The 24,443-nt window shown below is 42.5% G+C and overlaps 1 protein-coding gene across 6 annotated transcripts in view; it reads left to right on the top strand.

Moving 5' to 3' along the window:
• Positions 1 to 24,443, top strand: part of pak4 (p21 protein (Cdc42/Rac)-activated kinase 4) — a 216,739-nt gene that overhangs the window by 134,656 nt on the left and 57,640 nt on the right. For 2 of the 6 annotated variants that reach the window (XM_059985032.1, XM_059985029.1), the window contains exons 2-4: positions 1,909 to 2,085; positions 2,324 to 2,440; positions 13,283 to 13,511. In XM_059985032.1, coding sequence (XP_059841015.1) covers positions 13,308 to 13,511 — 204 coding nt within the window. In that variant the 5' untranslated portion in view covers positions 1,909 to 2,085; positions 2,324 to 2,440; positions 13,283 to 13,307. Of the gene's footprint in view, positions 1 to 1,908; positions 2,086 to 2,323; positions 2,441 to 4,951; positions 5,004 to 13,282; positions 13,512 to 24,443 lie in introns of all 6 variants that reach the window. The other 4 variants (XM_059985034.1, XM_059985033.1, XM_059985031.1 and 1 more) reach the window with 3 other exon arrangements.

The raw sequence follows: 24,443 nt of genomic DNA, 5'->3' as shown, positions 1-24,443 counted from the left end.
CTCAGTGCCTCGACTATTAAAAGCAAGCATTGCATAAGCCTTCTTAACCACTTTATCAACCTGTGTAGCAACTTTCAAGGAGCGATCAACTTGGATCCCAAGATCTCTCTGCTTAGCAACTCTGTTAACGACCTTTAGCAACTCTGTTAAGGACCTTGTCCTTAACACTGTACTGTCTCCTTGTATTTGCCCTGCCGAGGTGCAACACCTCACATTTATCTGGGTTACACGCCATCTGCCATTTCTCAGCCCATATCTGCAGCTGATCTATATCGTGCTGTATTCTTTGCCAGTCTTCTACACTATCCACAACTCCACCAACCTTGGAATTAATCTGCAGATTTACTCACCCACCCATCTATATTTTCATCCAGGTCACATCACAAACAGCAGAGGTCCCAGCGCAGATCCCTGTGGAATTCCACTAATTACTCAAATCATTACCCTCTGTCTTTTATTCACAAGCTGGTTGTGAATCCAAACAACCAATTCACTATAGATTCCATGCATCTTAATCTTCTGGATGAACATTCCATGAGGGACTTTGTCAAACACCTTACTAAAGTCCATGTAGGCAACGGCCACTGCCTGACCCTCATCAATCTCTCTCGTCACTTTGTTAAAAAACTCAATCAAGTTGGTTAGGCATGACCTGCCATGCGCAAAGCCATGCTGACTCTCCCTAATTAGACCATGAGTTTCCAAATGGTCGTATATCCTATTCCTAAGGATTTTCACCAGCTCGTCAGTGACTTGATGTTGTGATGTTCACTAAGCTTGTCAATTGGCTTGTAGATGTTTCAGCATCAGTCGAGATGACATCCTCAGTACACGGCTTTTCCTCTCTGAGTGCTCACGTTCATAAAGGTCCCCGTTCACTTGCCTCAGTCCAGATTGGCTACCCCCTCAGGTGACCTTTGAAATCTATTGGCTTGTGTTTCTTTGGCCCTTGGGGAGTTCATGGAGGGCATCTATTTTGATACATTTGTTGACAGAGTTAACAGTTGAGAAGCATGGTTCTGAATCCAATGTTCTCTACTATATGACAGTGCACATATAATTTTGATTACATTTCTTCCCCATTCTGATGTTTGATCTGAACAGCTGAACCTCTTGACCCTGTCTGCATGCTTTTATGCACAGAGTTACTGCCACACAATTGGCTGATAAAGTGGCCACCATATATATATTCTGGTCCAATAATTTATTTAGAGATACAGCTGAGGTCTATCTGGTATGGGGGGGCAGTACCAGGATCAGAAAAAACTGCAGAGGGATGTAAACTCAGTTAGCTCCATCATGGGCACTACCCTCCCCAGTATCCAGGACATCTTCAAGGAGCGATGCCTCAAAAAGGTAGCATCCATCATTAAGGATCCTCATCACCCAGGACATGCCCTCTTCTCATTGCTACCATAAGGGAGTGGGTACTTTTGCACCACTTATTCAATTTAATTGTTTATATGTATATATATATATATATATATATATATATATATACTTGTTGTAATTCAGTTTTCTATTAAATATTGCAATGCACTGCTACCACTTAACAAACTTCACAACATATGCTGGTGATATAAAACCCAATTCAGATTTATTATGCAGCGTTGTGTACAGCATGTTTGGTTACTAGTAAGGTGAGCTTAGGATCTAATCCTTTGATTGTGGATTTGTCGCCTCCATCACAACTGTTCTGAGATGCAGTCTGTGCTCTTAAATCCAGATAGCATTGCTCTGTAGCTGACTAAGCAACAGTATTTAACTTCTGGTGGCTGCAGAGCAGCTAGTAAATCTATTCCCATTGTTCAGTGATTGAATCCCGATTCATGTCTGTTAAAATGATAATGACGGTGCATCCAGGACTATCTTCCTGATGACCATATCGTTTCTGGGCTCTCCTTCCAGGGCAGAATGTGGACTCGATTCAAAGGCACGCTTGCTTCTAGCCCTAGTTAATAGCTTGATGCAGTGCACTCCTCCAGAAGGCATCGTCTTTACTGTTCCCACCGTTTTCAGTGTGCTGCAGTATTTTCACTGATTGGATCTACCAAGGAAAAAAAGTGGCTTATTCCCTTCTGAAAGGTATTGTTTTATCCTTGCTTTGATATGGAATGCAGGATTTATAATGAAATTATGATGTATGATAGAATCAAATATTCAAAAATTATACTGAGCTCAAATTCCTGGGAACCTTAAATTTTGCCTAATTTTAACATCGGCAATAAATCTTCTTGAATGGAGTTTTAGTATAAAATTTGCAACCTGCTGCTAGAGGTATTAGTTCAAAAATACATTCTTAATTGTTTTTATTATTACTTAGAGATACTGAATGGAACAGGCTTTTCCAGCCCAACGCACTGCACTGCCCAGCAACCCACCTATTTAACAGCAGCCTAATCACAGGACAATTTACAGTGACCAATTAACCTACTAACAGGTACGTCTTTGGACTGTGGGAGGAAACTGGAGTACTGGGAGGAAATCCACACATTTCACAAGGAGAAAGTACAAACTCCTTCCATGTGATGCCGGAATTGAACTCCAGAACACCCCAAGCTGTAGTAGTGTCGTGCTAACTGATATGCTACCATGGCACCCCTGCATTTCCCTTTTTTTAAATGCTCTTTGCTGCCTTACAAATACAAATGCTTGTTTCCTCTTTGAATGTGATGTTGTTGGCCTTGTCAACAGAAGTAGGCAATTTAGCTCAACTGATCTGTGCTAATGTTTAGCTTAAATATGAGATATTCTGCAGAAGCTGGAAATCCAAAGCAACACACAAAATGTTGGAGGAACTCAGCAGGTCAGGTAACATCTATGGAGATGAAGAAACAGCTGATATTTCAGACCAAAGCCCTCCTTTAGGACTGAAAAAAAAGGGGGAGGGGGGGAGGATAGCAAGAAGGTGATAGGTAAAACCTAGTGGGTGGGAAAGGTAAAGGGCTGGAGATGAAGGAATTTGATATGAGAGGATAGTGGACCATAGGAAAAAGAGAAGGAGGAGGGGACCTAGGGGGAGGTGATAGTCAGGTGAGAAGAGGTAAGAATCAGAGTGGGCAATCGAGGGAGGGGGAGGGAACTTTTTTTTTAACTGAAAGGAGAGATCAACGTTCATGCCATTAAGTTGGAGGCTACCCAGAAAGAATATAAGCTGTTGGTCCTCCACCCTGAGGTTGGCCTGATCATGGCACAAAAGGAAGCCATGGACCGACCACATGTCAGAACTGAAATGGGAATTAAGGCCACCAGGAAATTCCTGTTTTGATGTATTGGGTGGAGGTGCTCGACAAAGCAGTCCCCCAATTAATGATGGATCTCACCAACGTAGAGGAGGCATCACAAGTTACATCATAAAGCAAAAGGTCCGCTTTCACATTGGACCTTTTTATGGACAAGTCCAGTGACAATAATGGCCAAGTGAAGTGTTCCATGCCTGGAGGCTCTGATTCAACCGCTCAAAAGTTCCCAATCTTTGAAAGAAAATTGAACTCTGGTGAAAGGCCGTTGATGTGGATTGCTTCTTCCACAACAGTTGCTGCTTGACTGGCTGCGAATTTTCTCTCAGATCCCCAGCAATTTTCCTGTGCCACAAGCACTGGCAGAGCTTGGGCAGCACTGGCACACTAGTTAGCCTGACAGCTCTAGGAGTCAATTTCAATCCTAACATGGGTTTCTTTCTGAGCACCATTTCCATGATCTCCCTGTGATCGTCTAGGCCTCCTCCCAAAGCCTAATGATAAAATTACCCTGTGGTGTTGTTCCTCCACCCGAAGGGTGGCCTCATCTTGACACGAGGAGGTCATGGACTGACATGTCAGAATGGGAATTAATCAGAATTAATGTTTATCTCTTTCCTGCCATCTCATCGGGTCTCAATCCTAAACTGAGTTACTATCTGTGTGCTGTTGCATACTATCACCGTGACTGCGTCGGTCTCCCCCCAGATCTTCCACTTCTCTCCCACATCGCAAAAACATGCAGAATGTAGATTAATTGGCTGCTCTAAATCATCTCTAGTGTGTAGGTGAGTGGTAGAATTTGGGGAAAGTTGATGAGAGGATGGGGAGGGGATAAAAATAAAAATCAGATTATGACTGATGCCAGGGGTTCCCAACCTGGAGTCCATGGACCACTTGGTTAATGATAAGGCTCTGTGGCATTAAAAATAAGTTGGGAACCCTGTGTAGATCCTAATGCAAAGTAGCATAATTTAAAGTTAACTCTCAAAATGCTGAAGAAACTCAGCAGGTCAGGCAGGATCTATGGAAATGAATGAACAGTCAACGTTTTGGGCCAAGACCCTTCAGTCCTGCTGAGTTCCTTCAGCATTTTATGTGTGTTTTGCTTTGGATTTCCACCATCTGTAGACTTTCTCATGTTTATAATTGTTATGTGTTCTGAGGAAAGTATAAGGGGGGTGTTATAGAGATGTCTTTTTTTACATGGAGAGCGGTAGGTGCTTGGGATGTGCTGCCAGGAGTGGTGGTAGAGCAAGGTATATTAAGAACATTTAAGACTTTTGTGTAGGCACATACAAGGAAAATGGAGGGCTAAGTGAGAGGAAAGTGTTCGACTGATCTTGGAGTAGGTGAAAGGAATGGCACAACATCGTGGACCTGTACTTGGCTATATTATAGAAGCGGCACAGTCACATAGTAGTTAGCACAATGCTTTACAGTACCAGCGACCCGGGTTCAATTCCCACCATTGCCTGTAAGGAGTTGTTCTCTATGTTCTCTCCGTGATATGTGAGTTTCCTCCAGGTGCTCCAGTTTCCTCCCAAAGTCCAAAGGTGTACCAGTCAGTAGATTAATTGGTCATTGTAAATTGTCTCATGATTAGGCTAGGGTAAATCGGAGGATTGTTGGGCAGTGTGGCTCAAAGGGCTGGAAGGGTCTATTCTGCACAGGATATTAATGTAAATAAACAATTCTGTGTTTTATATCAGGCTGTATCTATGCACTATCCCTCTCTGATTCTGATGCCCAGTTCTGACCCCTGTAAGTAATGGTTTTAATTTTACTTGTCTGTTTGCACAATTATCTTTTGATCTTGGAAGCAGCCTGGGTATTGTGTCCCTACCTCTGAATGAAGTAAATTGTATTTATTTGCTTTAGGACTGACCTAATATAGATGAATAAGATCCTCTCCCTGGGGTCCCAGCTGCAGATGTTAAAATAACAGTTGGGAATTGGGGACAAGAGGCAGGAATGTTTGGTTTGTGATGAACTATTGATGGATTCATTCAGGCTCAAAGGTCTTGTTTTGAGGCTCTTTAGTAAGTAGGTCATGTGCATGTACAGTGTTTGCACTCCGCTTTATCTAACCTTACTCGCTCCATTGCAAGTTCTGTGTGCCTTTCAATTCTCTGCCAAAGAAGGTTGTGGAGTCTGGATCATTGAAGGGGGTGATGAATGAGAAAGAGGTACTTGAAATAATGCAGAGGCAGAGTATTCTTTGAAAAATCTGTAATTGAGGGCTGTGGAGAACTGACACAGAAAGGAGATGGAGTCCAGTGCAGGTCAGCCATGATCAGATTGAAAGATGGGCAGACATGAGGGGCCAAGTGGCCTACTATATTTATTTTCTTGTATTCAGTGGTTCCATTTAATATTAGAGAAATACGTGTACAACCTGAAATCCTTACTTTTCACAGATATCCAGAAAACATTAAAAAAACTAAAAAACAAAAAATGTATGATAGCGACATCAGACCCCTAAAGCCAACCCCTCCCATGAAATGGTATCAACCGTCCCTCCACTTCCACCAGCAAAAGTGGCACCACCCTCCTCCCACCATGCAAACAATAGTAAAGCCCTCAAAGAGACATTGATTTAGAATGCATCAAAATCTACGGTACATCCCAATACTTCAGTATCTCAGATAGGCACGCTCTCACCAGCAAGGGAGAGAAATCTCTCTTACAACAACATTTTGAGAGGACTAAAATATAAAAGCAAGGATGTAATGTTAAGGCTTTATAAAGCTCATGTGAGGCCACACTTGGAGTATTATGAGCAGAATTGTGTCCCTTATTTAAGAAAAGACATGCTTGTGTTGGAGAAGGTTCAGAGGAGGTTCACAAGAATGATTCTGGGAATGAAAGGGATATCATATGTGGAATGTTTGATGGCTCTGGGCCTGTACTACTTGGAATTTAGAAGAATGGGGGTGGGGGGGAATCTCATTGAAACCTATCGAACGTTGATAGGCCTAGATAGGGTGGATGTGGAGAGGATGTTTCTCTCAGAACAGAGGGATGACCATTTAGAGTAGAAATGAGGAAGAAATTCTTTAACCAGAAGCTGGTGAATCTGGAATTCATTGTCACAGGCAGCTGTGGAGACCAGGTCATTGGGGTGTATTTATGACAGAGATTGATAGGGTCTGAATAGTCAAGGCATAAAAGGTTACAGATAGAAGTTGGAAGAATGGGGTTGAGAGGGAAAAGGGATCAGCCATAATGAAATGGCGGAGCAGACTCGACGGGATGAATGGCCTAATTCTGCTGCTGTGGTCTTTCACCACCAGCATAGCAGGCCCACAACTTAGCTTAAACAACTAAGCTTAAATTTAAATCTTTGGTACTTGGGAGGAAACCGGAACACCCAGAGCAAACTCATATGGTCACGGGGGGAACGTACAAACTCTTTATGAACAGTGACAGGTTACAAAGTACAGTTTTTTATTAATGTATACCTTATACCATCTTGAGATTCGTCCCCTTACAGTGAAACAAATAACCCCTATAGAACCTATTAAAAACAAAAGTTGACTGTCAAATGCCGATTGTGCAGAGAGAGAAAAAGAAGCATGTCATGGAAACAACATTCAAAACTGAAGCTCACATCACTACAGCCTATCTAGACTTCCACTAGTTGTAGGCCACGGCCTCAGTCCAGCACAGATTTGAGCAAATCGCACAGAGCGGTGAGCTGAATCAGCCTGTCTCTTGCCTTACAACCCTGACCCCAAACATTTCAATCTGGCCCAGCGCTTAAGTCACCCAAACCTCGGGTCGTTCCTCAAGCAAGCCCCAAGAGGTAATTGTTGGTGTTGCAAAGTGATTACGCTAACTGCATCGTGGGCGTGCCACAGAATGCCACAGCCTACAGCATTGTCGTGGTGATGGAGATAAACACTGTAGGTTTAGTTATATTTGATCATTTGTGCAAGGGCAATATTCTGAGGTGATGAAGATGTCAGAACTTCTCCCAGGGTAACTTATAATGTCTGGCCTCTGTGTTTCAGGGCCATTATCAGGTAACTTATTCTAAACCCAACAGCAGAAAATTTTAGGTGTACATATTGGTGTGTGCTAATTCTTATAAAGCAAGTGCTAAAGCAACACACACAAAATGCTGGAGGAGCTCAGCAGACCAGGCAGCATCTATGGAAAAGAGTAAACAGTCGACATTTCTGGCTGAGACCCTTTTCAGGATGGAAAAGAAGGGGAGAAGTCAGAGTAAGAAGGTGGGGAGAGGGAGGAAGAAGTGGCAGGTGATGGGTAAAATGGGGAGGGGTGAAGTAAAGAGCTGGGAAGTTGATTGGTGGAGCAGATAAAGGGCTGGAGAAGGGGGAATCTGATTGGAGAGGAGAAAGGGAAGGGGAGGAGCACAAGACAGAGGTGATGGGGAATGGGAAATACTGAAAGGAGGTGGGGGGGTGGTGGTGCAGCAATTACCGGAGTTTAAGAAATCAACGTTCATGCCATGGGGTTGGAGGCTACCCAGACAAAATATAAGGTGTTGTTCCTCCAGCCTGAGTGTGGCTTCATCTTGACAGTAGAGGAGGCCATCGATTTACTTATGGGAATGGGATGTCGAATTGAATTGGGTAACCACTGGGAAATCCCACTTTTTGTAGCAGACAGAGCGAAGGTACCCGACAAAGCGGTCTCCCAATCTACTCCAAAGCTGTTTTCTATTTACCACTGCTTTTGTCAGCCAGCACCTATATCCTGCTGCATCGGAGCTGCAGGCTGTAAACTAATGCTATGAGTTTAGGCACAATACCGATGGCCTAAAGTGTCATCCATTTATACACCTCCATATATTTGTCCGTCATTTCCAGCATCTGAGGCAATGTTCCCTCCAAGGTGTGCATGTGTGTGCATGCACACATCTTTTACTACTAGCACACAAAGGAATTTTAACTGCGCACAAAAAGTTGTCACCTTCTACCTGGTTGGCATGTTAAGTAAATTTCACGATCGTACGCAATTTCCTTTATTGGCTTCTAATGCGGAATCTTTTGTGTGTATGAATGCAGTTGTCCTGAGCTTTTCCTAATGCTTTAACTGATTCTGAGGTTTACAATTGCTATGTGCAAGTATAAATATTAGCAATATAAAGCATGGCCTCATTCCTGTGTGTTACTTAACAGTTGATGCAATTCTCATGTGGGGGCGTGGTTTATTTGCCAGTTGAAAACTGCTTCCTCACCTCGGGCAGTAGTTGGTTCGTTTAAAACTTGCAACACTCTTTTCCCATGAGATAGCTTGCCTGCCCGGCACCCATTTCTAGTTCCAGGTGCCTTTGGGGTTATTATAAGAGTGGCATGCGCAAGAAGTTCACTCTCTTTCTTTCTTGGCATCCACATGACCCGCTTCAGGCTAAAGTCATGACCAACGCTGAAGGACCATTGAGAAAGAGCGTTGCAGATTTAGATCCCCCCCCCCCCCCCCCGCCAATGTTTGTTTAGTTAAATATCAGTTCATAGCATGTATAGTTTTTCAGTTTTGTAATTCAGGGAGATTTATCAGAGTATCCATTCAATTAAAGAGTAACTGAATGCATAGTACTTTTGGGTAGTTTAGATAAACGCTTGTTTAGCTAGACGCCCAGTTTGGTGTTTCACTGTTTACTTTTTAAATAGTTAACGTACCCATTTTTTAACTCTGTTTTAACTCTGTCATTTTCACTCATTGATACTCCTACCTGCCCTCCCACTTTACAACTGAGTCAAACTTAAAATCAGTGTCTTCATTAATAACACAGAATAATTAAAGCTTTGATTTATATTTTATAGTCTAACTATTCCAAAGGAATCATTTAGGATTGTTTTAAAGTTACAGTACCATTTTACGTTTCTTTAGATTCTGATTTTTAAAATCTTTCAAAATAACTGGATGAAATAGAGTTGAGGTTTAATGGGATTCCATTCCATTCTGACCATGGCCGCCTCTTGTGCTAAGATGAGGCCACCCTCAGGGTGGAGAAGCAACATGGTATATTCCATCTGGGTTGTCTCCAACCTGATGGCATGAATATCGATTTCACCTTCCTATATTAAAAAAAAATTCCCTCTTCTTCACCCCCCCCCCCCAGCCTCTTTCCTATTCTCACCTGCCTGTCAGCTCCCCATGCACACCATCTTCCTTCCTTTTCTACAATGGTTCATCTCTCCTATCAAATTCCTTCCTCTCCAACCCTTTACCTTTTCTACCCACCTGGCCTCACCTATCGCCTTCTAGCTAGCCTCCTTCCCCTCCCTCCACCCTTTTTATTCTGGCATCTTCCCCTTTCCAGCCCTAAAGAATGGTCTTGGCCCAAAGCGTGGACTGTTTATTCTTTTCCACAGACGCTGCCTGATGTGCGGAGTTTCCTCCAGCAACTTGTGTGTTGTTTATGGGACTAGGCATTTTAAGTGGTTTGGCACAGACTAGAGGGACTGAAGGGCCTGTTTATGTACTGTGCTATGACTCTAATTATGTTGAGAAACACACTAAATGCTGGAGGAGCTCAGCAGGTTCGGCATTGTGTATGGAGGGGAGAAACAGTCAATGCTGTAGGCTGAGAACCTTTATCAGAAGTACAAAACCTCTGCTTTTCTCCCATATCTATTAATCCTTCCGGACAGCATAAACTTTACAAAGTACTTTTGTTTCTCTAGTGAATCAGCTCAATACCCAGCTGGTGAGGGAGAAGAAAGATTGGTCGAAGTTCCTATCGCCTAATCTAGTTTGTATGTGTGTGTGTACGCACACATTTGGAAGGGTCACTTGACTTTGAAGAACGCATGCTAAGTTCTCTGTCAGGATGGCAACACCGTGGTAGTGTCACGCTAACCGTGACACTATAACCAGAATTCTGGCACCACCTGTGAGGAGTTTATACATTCACCCCATGAACCAAGTGGGTTTCCTCCCACTGCGCAAAGCTGCACTGGTTAGTAGGTTAATTGGACATTGTAAGTTGTCCTGTTATCGGGTTAGGGTTGAATAGATGGGTTGTTGGACCAGAAGGTCCTGTTCTGCACTGTCTTCTATATCAGGGGTTCACGACCAGAGTTTGCAGTCCTGGGTAGGTCCGTAGTCTAGTGAAGTTTTTTTCTTTTTTCTGTGTTGTCTTTTGCATAGTTCAGTCTAGTTTTTGTACTGTGTCATGTAACACCAAAAACGACTCGCTGTTACTATGTACCAGCAGTTATGGTCGAAATGACAATAAAAAGTGACATGACGTGTAGCACCTGGTTAGCACCCCCTGCCCCCCAGACAGGGTCACGTAAAGCCATAGGAGCAGGTGGTGGATGGTTGTAAGAGGAGCCAGTGCATATCACAAGTCTGGGTTCTGCGACCACTGACGCCAAGCAGACAATCTCTGCAGAGTATTGATAATGGCGGGGTCACCCATCTTGTAAAGACACTGCCCAGAAGGCAATGGCAAACCACTTCTGTAGAAAAATTTGCTAAGAACAATGATAGCCATGGATTGAGAAAGCAATCAGATTAAAGACAGATGGAAGACTATGATTGCCCTGGTCATACAACATGGCATGTATTGATGATGATTGATTTAGAATACATATATAATATTCTAACCAGCAACAAAAGCACACTAGTACTGTTACTTTGGGTATTTAGTGAGATCCTTGCAACTGATACAAACTAGTGAGTTTTTGAACATCTGATTGCAACTTGGTTAAAGATAATCAAAGATTACCTCTTCATCAGGACAGTTAAGGGCTTTTGATAGCAGATGAAGAGCTTGACTAAAACCACATTCAACTGGATAAGAGTTAGGAAATCCAATTAAAAACAACTTTGCTTTCTCCCAGAGCTGTGGAAACTTATTTTGAATATCACTAGTCATTCAGAAATTTTGCTTGCTGTGTTTGAGTTTTGCTTGAGCCATTAAATCGCTCTGTGGCTCATTAAGACATTCTTGGAATGTGGTATCAACTTCCTTCGCGTTCACCCCAAATGAATCCATTTCCCAATCTGGATTATGCATCTCCAGCAGTTCTCTGAACTGAAATTCCTTATCGGTGTGCAGTTGTTTCAAACGTTCAAGATCATTGTCTTGCAATTCCATTTATAAACCAGTGATTGGTTTAAGTGCCATGCCAGATCAGGATGGTCGGGTACAATTTGAATTGAGGTGGTGGTGTCCAGGCCCCAGGGCTTATCGAAGTGATTGAACCCAATGTTTGAATGTTGATTTAGGCGCCAGTCCAAATTGGAATGGTCAGGGTGTTGGAGCCCGAGGCGAGGGATAGGCCAGTTCAACTCTCTGCTCCATGACCGCTACTCGACTCTGCACTGAACTATGGGTGTCAGACTCTCTCTGTGGACTTCAGTTCAGAACACGATTTGCTTCTGTTTATTATTTGCATGATTTGTTCCTTTCTCTGTGCACGTTGGCTCTTTGATGTCTTTTTTAATGGATTCTTTAGGGCTTCGTTGTTTTGTGGCTGCCTGAAAAGGGGACGAATCTCAATGTTGTATAATGTATACCTATTTTTATAATAAATGTACTTCGAACTTCTGAAAGACATTGGATAAGCTCACAATGTCTAATATTACTGCCCAAAAAGTTTGAGTTTTCCAAGGAAAGTGGTTGTATCCTCTTTGCATGATATGAGATCGCAGTTTCTTTTTCCCTTGGAAGTGTTTATTTAATAAATTCAGCTTTTCAAATATACCTGACAGGTAAAATGTCAAATTTAGCAGTAACAATTTGTTCTGCAAGCTGCTTAGGCATGCTACAATACTATCCCAAAAGGCAAACACCATGGTGTGAATGAGTGATCTATGCATAATGAAGACAACCTCCCCACCCTCTCCCACAGACACACACACCTATTTTGTAGCCTCATTTGCATCATTTAGTTTATTTTCACACTCCTTTCATTCAGGGTTTCAACTAAATTTCACAATCATTTCTTTATTTATATACAGTTTACTGTTTAATGAAACAGTGCACGTATCATGGCCCATCGAGAAACTCCTGTGGCTCCCGGTTTCTTGTTTTTTTACTTGTTACCCCTGTGAAATCTGGCCTGGTCCCCTGGGGAGGGGGGTGCATATCCCAGGTTGGAAAACTACTGAACTTGAATATAAAAGAAAGGATGTAGTGCTGAGGCTTTATAAGGCACAGGTCAGACCACTCAGAGCATTGTGGAAAGTTTTGGGCTCCTTATCTAAGAAAATATGTGCTAGCATTAGAAAGGATCCAGAGGAGGCTCCCAAAAATTATTCTAGGAAAGATTAGTTTTGTGGCTCCACGTAAGAAGTCGAGTATCAAGATTGTATAATGTATACACTTTGATAATAAGGGTACTTTGAAAGGATTAATGTATGAGAAGCATTTGCTGTCTCTAGGCCTGTACTTGAGTTCAGGATGAGGGGTGATCTCTTTTGTAGATGGAGCTGACATTGAATGGATGTTTCCTATAGTAGGGGGAGTCTAACACCTCTATACAAGTCTAAGCCTCAATACAAGGAAGTCCCTTTAAGATAGAGATGAGGAGGAATTCCTTTAGCCAGAGGGTGATGAATCTCTGGAATTCATTGCCACAGACAGCTGTGGAGGCCAAGTCATTGGATGTATTTAAAGTGGAGGTTGATAGGTTCTTGATTAATAAGGGCATCAAAGGTTACAGGGTGAATGCAGAAGAATAGGTTTGAGAAAGATATGAGATCAGTCATGATGGAATGGTGGAGCAGACTTGTTCCTATATCTTTTGCACATCCAGTGCTAACATTGCACGTGCACGATGTTCAATAGAACAACACAAACAAACCCCCTTCTCATCATTCATCCCCACCACCTCTGCTCCCCAAATCAAGGATCACCAGCTCCTTGACCCCTGGGCCTGCCGAATTATCTCATGTAGACATTTATAATCGCCTTCTACTGGAGATTTTTATTAATTGACTTTTGTATTTGTATTATAGTTTCTCTGGGCTCTTTGAAATTTCAGAAGGCTTCAGAGTGTTTTCTTTCTGCACCTCCTCTTCAAAAGCAAAAGCTCACAATGTTTTCCTTCATTCAGCCAGGACTTGACATTCATCTCAAACATGTTCAGCAAGAAGAAGAAGCGGGTAGAGATCTCAGCACCTGTGAATTTCGAGCACCGTGTCCACACTGGCTTTGATCAGCAGGAACAGAAGTTTACTGGGCTTCCAAGGCAATGGCAGAGCCTCCTTGAGGACACGGCCAAACGGCCCAAGCCCCTGGTAGACCCATCGTACATCACACCCATTCAGCTTGCTCCGCGTAAGGTAGGTTTCTATGATTGAGATTGTGGGGAAACTGCTTGTGTTACTGGGACTGGCTACGAAGAGAGGTTGGGCTGTTTCAGATTGACATCAATGGGACCTTTCAGGTCTCGGCCCAAAACATCGACTGTTTATTCCTCTCCTTATATGCTGCCTGACCTGCTGAGTCCCTACCAGCATCCACAACTCGAAATGTGGATATAAAGCTTTGTAATGACTTTCCAGAAGTCTGAACCAAAGAAGCTGGAATTGACACAATAGGCTGAATGGCCCCTCTCTTTATTAACCTGCAAAGCATTATAACATAAAATAAAATTCATCCATTCTTAATTGAAGTTTATGAAAGCAAGTCATTAGAAGTACTCTGCATGGTGCTGCGTTGAGGTGCAGACGTTCATGGGTCTCAGGTCTCTATTGAACTGGCAGTTCTCATCCAGGCATTGGCTTTCAAGATTCAAATTTATTTATCATTAGTATATCAAAACTTAACTGGCCAGTGGTGTAGTAGCATCAGTACTGGACTTTGAGATGAGTGGTCCTGGGTTTGAATCTGGCCAGCTCCTTTCCATCCATGCTGGGTTGAGTGTCATACTAGCAACTTTGCCTTGTAAAAAAAAACAGACTAAAAATGCTAAAAAAAAATGGCAATAAGCATAAAATGCTGGAGGACCTCAGCAGACCAGGCAGCATCTATGGAAAAGAGTAAACAGTTGGCATTTTGGGCTGAGACCTTTTTAACTATTTTCTCTTTTCCATATATGTTCCCTGGCCTGCTGAGTTCCTCCAGCCTTTTGTGTGCATTGCTTTAGTCTCCAGTATCTGCAGATATTATCGTTTGTGAAAGAAAAGGCAAGGTTGCCACCTGAAGCGCCACAAGGCGTGGAAAGGAACAACGAAATCAAAACTTACAGAGAAAACCACCATTTGTGTTCACAACTATTATACCCAGGGATTCGTGTGGCATGTGGTCAAGCGGTTAAGGCGTTGGACTAGCGATCTGAAGATCCTGCTGCCGAGGCAGTGTGTTGTGTCCTTGAGCAAGGCATTTAAGCACACACTGCTGCAGTCCACCCAGCTGAAAATGGGTACCAGCAAAATGTAGGGAGGTAACCTTGCAATAGGCTGGCGTCCTATCCGGGGAGGGGCGAGGGAGGGGTGGGGGGGGTTAGTCTTGCACTGTCAGTCGCTTCACACCATAAGCACTGGCCTGCTGAGCCTATAAGGCCTGGGACAGACTAACTTTTAATACCCAAGGGTGTGCAAGTGTCACCCCACATTCTGGTGCCAATGTAGTGTGTCCACAATGCTTGGCAGAACAACAACACAGAATACAACAAGCAATAAAACAACTGCAGCAGAACAAGTCCTGTTCCTCCCACGACCTCATTCCTCCTGCCAGATTGGGTTGAGTATTACAGTGGCTGCCTCTGCCTCTGATCAGCAGGCACATTGAAACATGGTGAATCACATCCGCCCAATGAGATGAGAGAAATTCTTGACCTTGAGAGCAATTATTAATCAGAATCAGGTTTAATTTCACCAGCATATGTTGTGAAATTTGTTGACTTTGCAGCAGCAGTATAATGCAATACATAATAAAAGAAAAAAATGAATTAAAGTGTGTGTTTATGTACGTTAAATTATTATGTTGTGCAAAAATAGAAATAAAGTAATGAGGTTTTGTGGGTTCACTGTCCATTCAGAAATCAGATGGCAGAGGAGACAAAGCTGTTCCTGAATCACTGAGTGTGAGCATGAAGCTTCTGTACCTCCTCCCTGATGGGAACAATGAGAACAAGACACGACTTGTTGATGGGTGTCCTTAATGATTTATGCCACCTTTTTGAGGCATCACTCCTTAATGATGCCCATGATGGAGCTGATTAAGTTTACAACTCTCTCTGGCTTATTTTGATCTTGTAGAGTAGCCCACATCCCACCCCCATACCAGACGGTGATGCACTCAGTCAATTAGAATGCTCTCCACAGTACATCTGTAGAAATTTGTGAGTGTTTTGAAAAACAACTGAAGACCAAATGTAATTATTGCATTCTCAGATTATATGGAGATTTCTGAAGCCGCCTGTGGTCCAGGGAGGTGTTGAAGCACTGTATGTATATATTGCACTGTACTGCTGCCACAAAACAACAAGTTTCACAACGTATGTTAGGGATGGTAAACCTGATTCTGCTTCACTGACTATACTAATAGATCTGGATATTTCCAATCCGCAGTAATCCCCAACAAAGTTTCTGGGTTCACAATATTAAAATAGAAGGAAAATTTATTGTACTACTTAATTTATTGCGATACTGCATGAATTTGGCAATTCAATATACTGTAGATTATTTTTAATACAGGGATCTCAAAATTCACCACTTCATACTTTTGATAATGTCTTTTTCCTTTACCCTAATTCTCTCTCATGGTTAAGATCTAACAGTTTAGTTGCATCATCTTCTGGTAAAACTATTGTTTCCTCAAAGCCTGAATGTTTCTAAATTATTTATTTATTTTTAAAATTTTATTATCTGTTAAAGTATTTATTTATCTTTCTGTCTGTTTGTTTATTTGAGATGTCGCGTGGAATAGACCCTTCAAGCTCCTGCCCAGCAATCCCTTGATTTAATCCTAGCCTAATCACAGGACAATTTGCAGTGATTCATAAACCTACCAACTGGTAGGTCTTTGGTCTGTGGGAAGAAATTGGAACACCTGGAGGACAACCAACGGTCGTGGGGGAGAACTCCTTACAGAAGCAGCTAGAATTGAACCTTTGTTGCCTGTACTATAAGGAATTGTGCTAACCACTACACTACCACCTTCAAGTACATACAGATCGGATATTGTCAATAGTGTATTGTCCAAATTCCCAGGGCTCATGCGTTGGCATCCCCTCTGCACTTTTTTGTGGTTCAGGTGAACTCAGTGTTACTGCAATTCTCTAGGACACTGAAGGATCTAGCAGATACATTTATTGATACATATCCAGTCAAGATGACGCCAGTGAACAATGTCACCTTGGGCGATACCTCCCAGATATTCCATGAAACTGTTTCTTTTACTTCTTTTGTGTCCTTTTTATTTTAAATGTGTTTCTGGTACTATTGGAGCCTGTGATCCACAGTTGAATGGTAGATCAAATGAGCAACCCGGCACTTTGCTGTGTCTGAGGGGATTCCAGTAGGTGAGTGGCCTCAAGGCCAAGAAGCTCAGAGACAGGGTGTGCCCATGATCAATTCCAGGAAGATTGAGACATCGAAGCGAGTAGGGAATGCTGACCACGTTCAGTGCTATCAGCACCTCTCGCTGCTGCTAGAGGAAGGTGTCTGCGTGTGACTGTTTCTCGCTCTCCCTCTCGCTTTGCTCGCAAGGGAAGGTCTCTGTGTCTGAATGGCCTCTCTGTCCTTCAATGCTGACGGAGGGTGGTACCGACATTCTGGTCTATAATTTATGGATTGGAGTGTAGTCCACTGGACTCTTTATGTTTTTATAGTCTATGGTTTTGCCTATGTTTTCCCCTTGTTGCTGCTTAAGCGATTTGTTTAGATTTTTGCGCATGGGGTGGGGTTTGATGTTCTTGTTGCTTTTTCTGTGATTTGCACAAGGTAGGGTGAGGGGATTGTGTTGATCTTCTTGTTGCTGTTTGCACTGTTTTTTTGTGTGTTGGGGGGGGGGGGGGTTGATATTTTGAACGGCCTCCATGGTTTAGACAAATCTCAGAGTTGTATGCCGCATATATACTTTGATAATAAATAAACCTTGTTCCTTGAACATCTTGTTTGCCATTTAATAAGGAGCCTGATTTGGCATGTTTTAAACATAGTCATTGTTGCTACGGGTTCTTTACTGCTGAGAACTGATTTGTTGGTGTTTCTGTTGGCATTCTTACAGTTTGTGGGCGGGCATACACTCTCTGTATAGTCCTCAAGTGTGTTTAGCTTCTGTTTTGGCAGAGCCAAGAATCTTAAAAGTAGTTCAACTGCCCGGCTTTCAGGGATAGGCTATCAAAGCAAAAACTGGCCACGGTGCTGGAAAAGCGAATTGTGGAATGAAAATGCTGATTGGGTCAGACAGCAGCAGTGGTGAGCAAAACAGATTGGTGATCTTTTGTTAGCTCTGCTTCTTGCTCAGCAGGAAAATAGAACACATATTTTATTAATTATCTGTTCAACTATGTGCTTGTGAACCTGGTTTTCCAATTCATTTCTTTCCTAAGTTATTTTGTGTTATGTGTACTACTGTGCTTTACATCCTGGTCCGGAGAAAATTTGACAGTATACATGTATACAGTTAAATGACAATAAACTTAATTTGACATGAAGTTTCATCCACAGTGAAGTCATTTACTTCATAAGTTAACTCTGAAATCCATTGAAAAGTCTAGAGGAAGCAGATAAAACTTAGTTGTCACTCACCCCAAACTATCTTGCCTTCTTTTAATTGTGCCATCTGATACTTGGGATTAGTGAAGTCCAAGTATACTGTAGAAGCTAAAGTCATGATTTTCCGAAGTTATTCATGAATGTTTTATTGACCTGTAGATTTAAAATGTCTATGCTGAAACCAAGCCTTCGATAACATATAATTCAAAATTATTCCTTAGTGTTCCAAGTTCAAAGTATATTTATTATCAAATTATGTATACGTTATACAACTTTGAGATTCGTCTCCTAACGTGTAGCCACAAAGCAAAGAAACCCAAAAGAAACTCTTTTTTAAAAAAAACTCAACAAACACCCCAATGTGCAGGGAAAAGAAAGGAAAATAAAATCATGCAAGATAGTCAAATAGTGTTCTGAACTGAATGTCCACAAAGAGAGTGCAAGGCTCGTAGTTCAGCACAGAGCTAGGTAAACATCATGGAGCAGAGAGCTGAATCGGCCTGACATTTTCAATCAACTCAGTGCCTATATCACGTCCAAACATCGGGTTCTATCGCTTCGATGCCTGGACCCCACCGCCCCTACTCAGCCTGTGCCTAACCATTCCAATGGGGCCTGGCACTTAAATCAAACTCCTGGCAACTGGCCCATTGCCGTGCCATCTCCTCGCTTCTGCCGCATCTAATTGCCTCAAGTCCAAAGGGAAGTTACAGGCTATTGTTTGCAATGATCATTTGCCAGAAAATGTGATTAACAGAGTATTCAATTTTCTTTGTTCCATCGGTCACTAGCCAGAAGAGGCTGAGATTCAGCAGCACCATCTTAAACTGAACTCTCCAGCTTTTCGTATCTACCATTCTGCCAAAATAAGAAATTTTATTGAAAATATGCTGAGGCTTTGAGGAATCTTCTGATTCTGAATTTCACTTCAGAGATATTAGAAGTTTTGTTTAGGGAATGGGTGGTGGGGTGGAGGTACCTCTCTGCTAAAGGAGGTGTAAGGTGCTCCTTCCCTCTGCTCGCCTGCAGGTCACCCTTGGGCAAGGGGTAGCACCTGTTTAGCCCCCCGCACTCCACCCTGATCAGGGTCATGTGAAGCCATGGGAGCAGGTGGTGGATGGTCATATGAGTTGCTGGTGCGTTTCACAAGTCATACTCACATCATGTGACATGGCACTTAAGGAACGAACAAATACATAAAGGTTTTCAAATAACCGTTGTGCAAAAGAATATAAATTGTGCAAATTTAAAAAATAATACTGAGAACATGAGTTGTGGAGTCCTTGAAAGTGAGTTGAATGCTGTCAAATCAGTTCAGTGTTTGTTGAGGTGAGTGAAGTTATCCACACCGGTTCAGGAGCCTGATGGTTGTGGGGTAATAACAGTTCCTGAACCTGGTGGTGTGGGACCTGAGGCTCATTGTGGTGAGTGAAGTTATCCACACTGGTTCAGGACCTGAGGCTGCTGTACCTCCTGTCTGATGGTGGTAGTGAGGAGAGAGCATGGTCTGGATGTTGGGGTTCATGATGATGGATGCTGCTGTCTTGTGGCAGCACTCGTAAATATGCTGAGTGGCACAGAGGGATTTTCCTGCGATGGACTGGGCTGTATCCACTGCTTTCTGTAGATTTGTCTATGTGTGGGCCTCCCTATGTCTATTCCAGACAATGATAAAGTGCTCAATAAATGCTTCATGACTGTTGCATGTCAGCAGCACTTGGATCTCAAGAAAGAATTTTAAAAATTGAAACGAGCTTGGTTGTGTCAATGAAACCACATCTGTCGAATGTGGCATACAAATGTCACATCGTCTGTATTCTTTGAATAAGTATTTGTCATTTTTTTCCTCTAGCCTTCCTTTATGATTTTTGGTACTTTAAGATGCATTCCCTTAATCATCTGTTCCTTTATTTGTTACATGTTAGGTGATAATTACTGGGTGTTAGAGAGTGAATCAGAGTTTGATGTAATTTTTCTGATCTTTTTTCCACTTGGAAGATGCTGTGTTTCCTGCCTGAATATTGAGTAAAAACAGATTTCTGTAGCCCATGGGGAGGAAATAGCACTCATGAAAGGACACCACTGAATTATAAGGCATACAGAATTTAAAAAAAAATGTGCTTTTAAGTAGGCCTCACTGCATCTGGTGTTAGCCAGTGCCTGGAACTGACTGGTACCGGGCAGCAGAGACATTTCGTCCAGTGGGTTATGTGAATTGCAGCTTGCTCATTTCAGATAACAACATTTTCTTTTCTAAATTGGAAGATGTATATTGGGATTTAAATCAATCAAGGTTATTTATTTTGCTTCAGTGCTACCTACCGCCTGTTACGCCTCTGGCATTCAGGGTAGCAGTGAAGGTCCTCCATCTCTGGTGCTGTTCAAAGTACATTTATTATTAAAGTTTCTATATATTATAGAACCTCAAGATTTGTCTCCTTGCAGGCAGCCGTGAAGCAATGAAACCTTTGAAAAAAACATACATATGTATATAAAAAAGGAAGACCATCAAACACCCAATGTGCAGAGGAGAAAAAAACCCACAAGCAAATAGCATTCTGAGCTAAAGTTTGCGGTTCAGTGCAGAGCTGAGTAAACCTTCTGGAGGAGCAATCAGAACGGGCCTGTCCCTTGTCTCAGGCCCTGACACCCTGACCTTTTCAATCTGGCCTGACAGCCAAGCATCTGGTTCAATCACTTCAATACGGTCTGGGGACCTGGATCTCACACCTCAATTCGGATTGTAACCAACAGTTTCCTTCATCACGTCAGTAGCTTCCTTTCGGTTTTCACTACTATCAGTGACACAGATTCCAGGTGGAGACTCAGGAATAATGTCAGTCAGATGTAGAGGGTTTCTTCATTGTTGTTTGCATAACAATTTTGTTTGACCCGTCAGTGTTGTTAGCCCTGAGCTAAACCACCCAAACCCCTCCCGCCCTGAACCTGGACCACTGGACCACTTTTAGTCTGACCTGTTTGGCATGGGTGACCCTACCAAAAGCCAAAGCATAAAGCCCTGACTCCAGCCAACATAGCTGTCCAGGTCATTAAGGCACACGGCGTCCAAACTCAATGACAATGTCTCATTCAGTGCCTCATTAGAATTATTTCAGTTTATAAGACCATAAATTCTATTATATGTCTTATCTTTGGATTTTATGTTGACTTTTCTTATGTCATCTTGCCTTTAGAATACTTCTTCCTCTTGGGATATATTCTGTGCCTTCTGATACATCTGACTTTATCCTTTCCTCCTCAAATTTCAGAGTGAATTCGATCATATGATCACTACCAAGGGTTCTTTTTCCTTAAACTCTCTAATCTAATCCAGTTCATTGCACAACACCCAATCCAGAATAGCTGATCCCTTGATCCAGGAGCTGCTCTAAAAAGCCATCTTGTAGGTATTCTAGAAATTTCCTCTCTAAAATCGAGCACCAGCCTAATTTTCTTAATTTACCTGCATATTGAAATCCTTTGTGACTATTGCAACATTGCCCTTTTGGCATGCATTTTCTATCTCCTGTTGTAATTCGTAGACCAAGTTCTTTCTTTTGTTTGGGAGTCCATATACAGGGTCAGGGTCATTTGATGGATCGTCCTCTGCTGAAGACTTAGTATGTGAGGACGCTGTATAATCAGGAGTGCTGAATTCACCCATATCAGACATTGGCTTTTTCATCTGCTTGGTTGTATTAAACAAAATAGATTATTTGGGTAGCAGGGTGGAGATGTATCTCTACCAAAGGAGGTGTAAGTTGCTCCTTCTCTCCACTAGCCCGTAGGTCACCCTTGAGCAAGGTGTATCCCCTGCCTTGACCCTCACCCCCCCATCAGGGTCACGTGAAGCCACGGGTGCAGGTGGTGGGTGGTCGTTCGAGCAGCCGGTGCAGAACACAGGTCCTGGTTATGCGACCACTGACGCCAGGCAGACAATTTCTGAAGAGTATTGATAATGGCTGGGGTCACCTGTTTGTAAAGGCGCTGCCCAGAAAAAGACAATGGCACAGCACTTCTGTAGAAAATTTGTCAGGAGGGAAAAGCCATAATATGTTCATTTCTGCCTTGCTCCCCCACCCCCCACCGACCTGATGAATGGCCATGCACATCACGAGTCTAGTTATGTAACTGTGCCAGACAATCTGAAGAGTATTGATATTGGCTAGGGGCAGTGGTCACGTCTTGTAAAGGCAATCCTTCCTTCCGCTAGGGTGAGAGCCATAATATAGTCCTCTTCGTAGATGCTGCCTGGCCCACTAACTTGTTCCAGCATTTTGGGTGTGTTGCTCTGCATTTCCAGTATCTACAGAACCTCTGAAAAAGGATCTATTGTTTTCCCAGCATATATGACAAGTAAACTCTTCTCGGTCTTCCAGCTGGGAACAGATATTGATCTTAACTGATATTTTGATGACAAACTACTATCTTCATCAAGGTTGATGACTGGGCATGTCTAGTCCAGTGGCATATATACCCTATCATCTGTCTCTCCTGATTGATTTGTCCTCAACCTATCAGGTTTCTGCTGTCTCACCTTATTTACAAACCCCATTTCCAGAAAAGTTGGGATATTTTACAAAATGCAATAAAAACAAAATCTGTGATATTTTAATCCACGTGAACCTTTATTTAACTGACAAAAGTACAAAGAAAAGATTTTCAATAGTTTTACTGACCAACTTAATTGTATTTTGTAAATATACACAAATTTAGAATTTGATGGCTGCAACACACTCAACAAAAGTTGGGACAGAGGCATGCTTACCATTGTGTTACATCACCTTTCCTTTTAATAACACTTTTTAATCATTTTGGAACTTAGGATACTAATTGTAGTAGATTTGCAATTGGAAATCTTGTCCATTCTTGCTTGATATAAGACTTCAGCTGCTCAACAGTCCATGGTCTCCGTTGTCTGATTCTCCTCTTCATGATGCGCCATACATTTTCAATAGGAGATAGATCTGGACTGGCAGCAGGCCAGTCAAGCACATGCACTCTGTGTCTACAAAGCTACGCTGTTGTAGCCCATGCAGGATGTGGTCTTGCATTGTCCTGCTGAAATAAGCATGGACGTCCCGGGAAGGGACGTCACCTTGATGGCAACCTATGTCTCTCTAAAATCCTAATATACGCCTCAGAGTCAATGGTACCTTCACATACATGCAACTCACCCATGCCGTGGGCACTGATGCACCCCATATCATCACAGATGCTGGCTTTTGCACCTTTCGCTGATAACAATCCAGGATGGTTGTTTTCATCTTTGGCACGGAGAACTCAGTGCCCGTTTTTTCTGAAAATTAGCTGAAATTTGGGCTCATCTGACCGCAGCACACAGTTCCACAGTCTTTCGGTCCATCTGAGATGAGCTCGGGCCCAGAGAACTCGCCGGCATTTCTGCATAGAGTTAATGTATGGCTTCCTCCTTGCATAATACAGTTTCAAGTTGTATTTCTGGATGCAGCGATGGACTGTGTTAAGTGACAATGGTTTTCCGAAGTACTCCCGAGCCCAGGTGGCTATAATTGTCACAGTAGCATGACGGTTTCTTAGGCAGTGCCGCCTGAGGGCTCGAAGGTCACGTGCATTCAACAGTGGTTTCCGACCTTGCCCTTTACGCACTGAGATGTCTCTGAATTCTCTGAATCTTTTCACAATATTATGTACTGTAGATGTTGAAAGACCTCAATTCTCTCATGAATTTTGGCACAAAGGGGTGAGCCACGACCCATCCTTGCTTGCAAAGACTGAGCCTTTGATGGACGCTACTTTTATACCCAGTCATGATACCTCACCTGCTACCAATTAGCCTGCTTAATGTGGAGTCTTCCAAACCGGTGTTACCTGAATATTCTGTGCACTTTTCAATCTTATTTTAACTCTGTCCCAACTTTTGTTGAATGTGTTGCAGCCATCAAATTCTAAATTTGTGTATATTTACAAAATACAATTAAGTTGGTCAGTAAAATTACTGAAAATCTTTTCTTTGTACTTTTGTCAGTTAAATAAAGGTTCTTGTGAATTAACATATCACAGATTTTTGTTTTTATTGCATTTTGCAAAATATCCCAACTTTTCTGGAAATGGGCTTTGTACAATCGCGCCAGTGGCTTTTGGGATTGCCTGGTGAAGGAAGCCAATGTAATAAAACTGGAGAAGAATTTTAACAAAGATGAAGCTCTCACTCTAAGATCTGGGACCATCAGACTCTCGTGGGAGTTAACTCCACTCAACTTCACTTGCCCCATCACTGCAGTGCTCCCACAGCTTATGGACTCATTTCCAAGGACTCTTGATCTTATGTTCTCGATAGTTATTGCTTGATGATGGATGCTGCTTTCTTGTGGCTGAGCTCCTCCTCGTAGATGTGCTCTATGGTCAAACCATGCCCAGATCCACTGCTACAATTATTATTGGCTCACTTCAGGACGGTGGCTATTTGCAGTCCCCCATATACCTTTCAAGAGGCTAATTTTTAAAAAATATTGATGGGCCATTCATGCATAAACCCATCTTTACCCAAATGTTTGTTTTGCTGCTTGT

Source organism: Hypanus sabinus, chromosome 11 (assembly GCF_030144855.1).
Source record: "Hypanus sabinus isolate sHypSab1 chromosome 11, sHypSab1.hap1, whole genome shotgun sequence".
NCBI classification, from domain to species: domain Eukaryota; kingdom Metazoa; phylum Chordata; class Chondrichthyes; order Myliobatiformes; family Dasyatidae; genus Hypanus; species Hypanus sabinus.
Note: the sequence above shows the minus strand (reverse complement) of the source record. Positions and strands in the feature narration are given on the sequence as shown.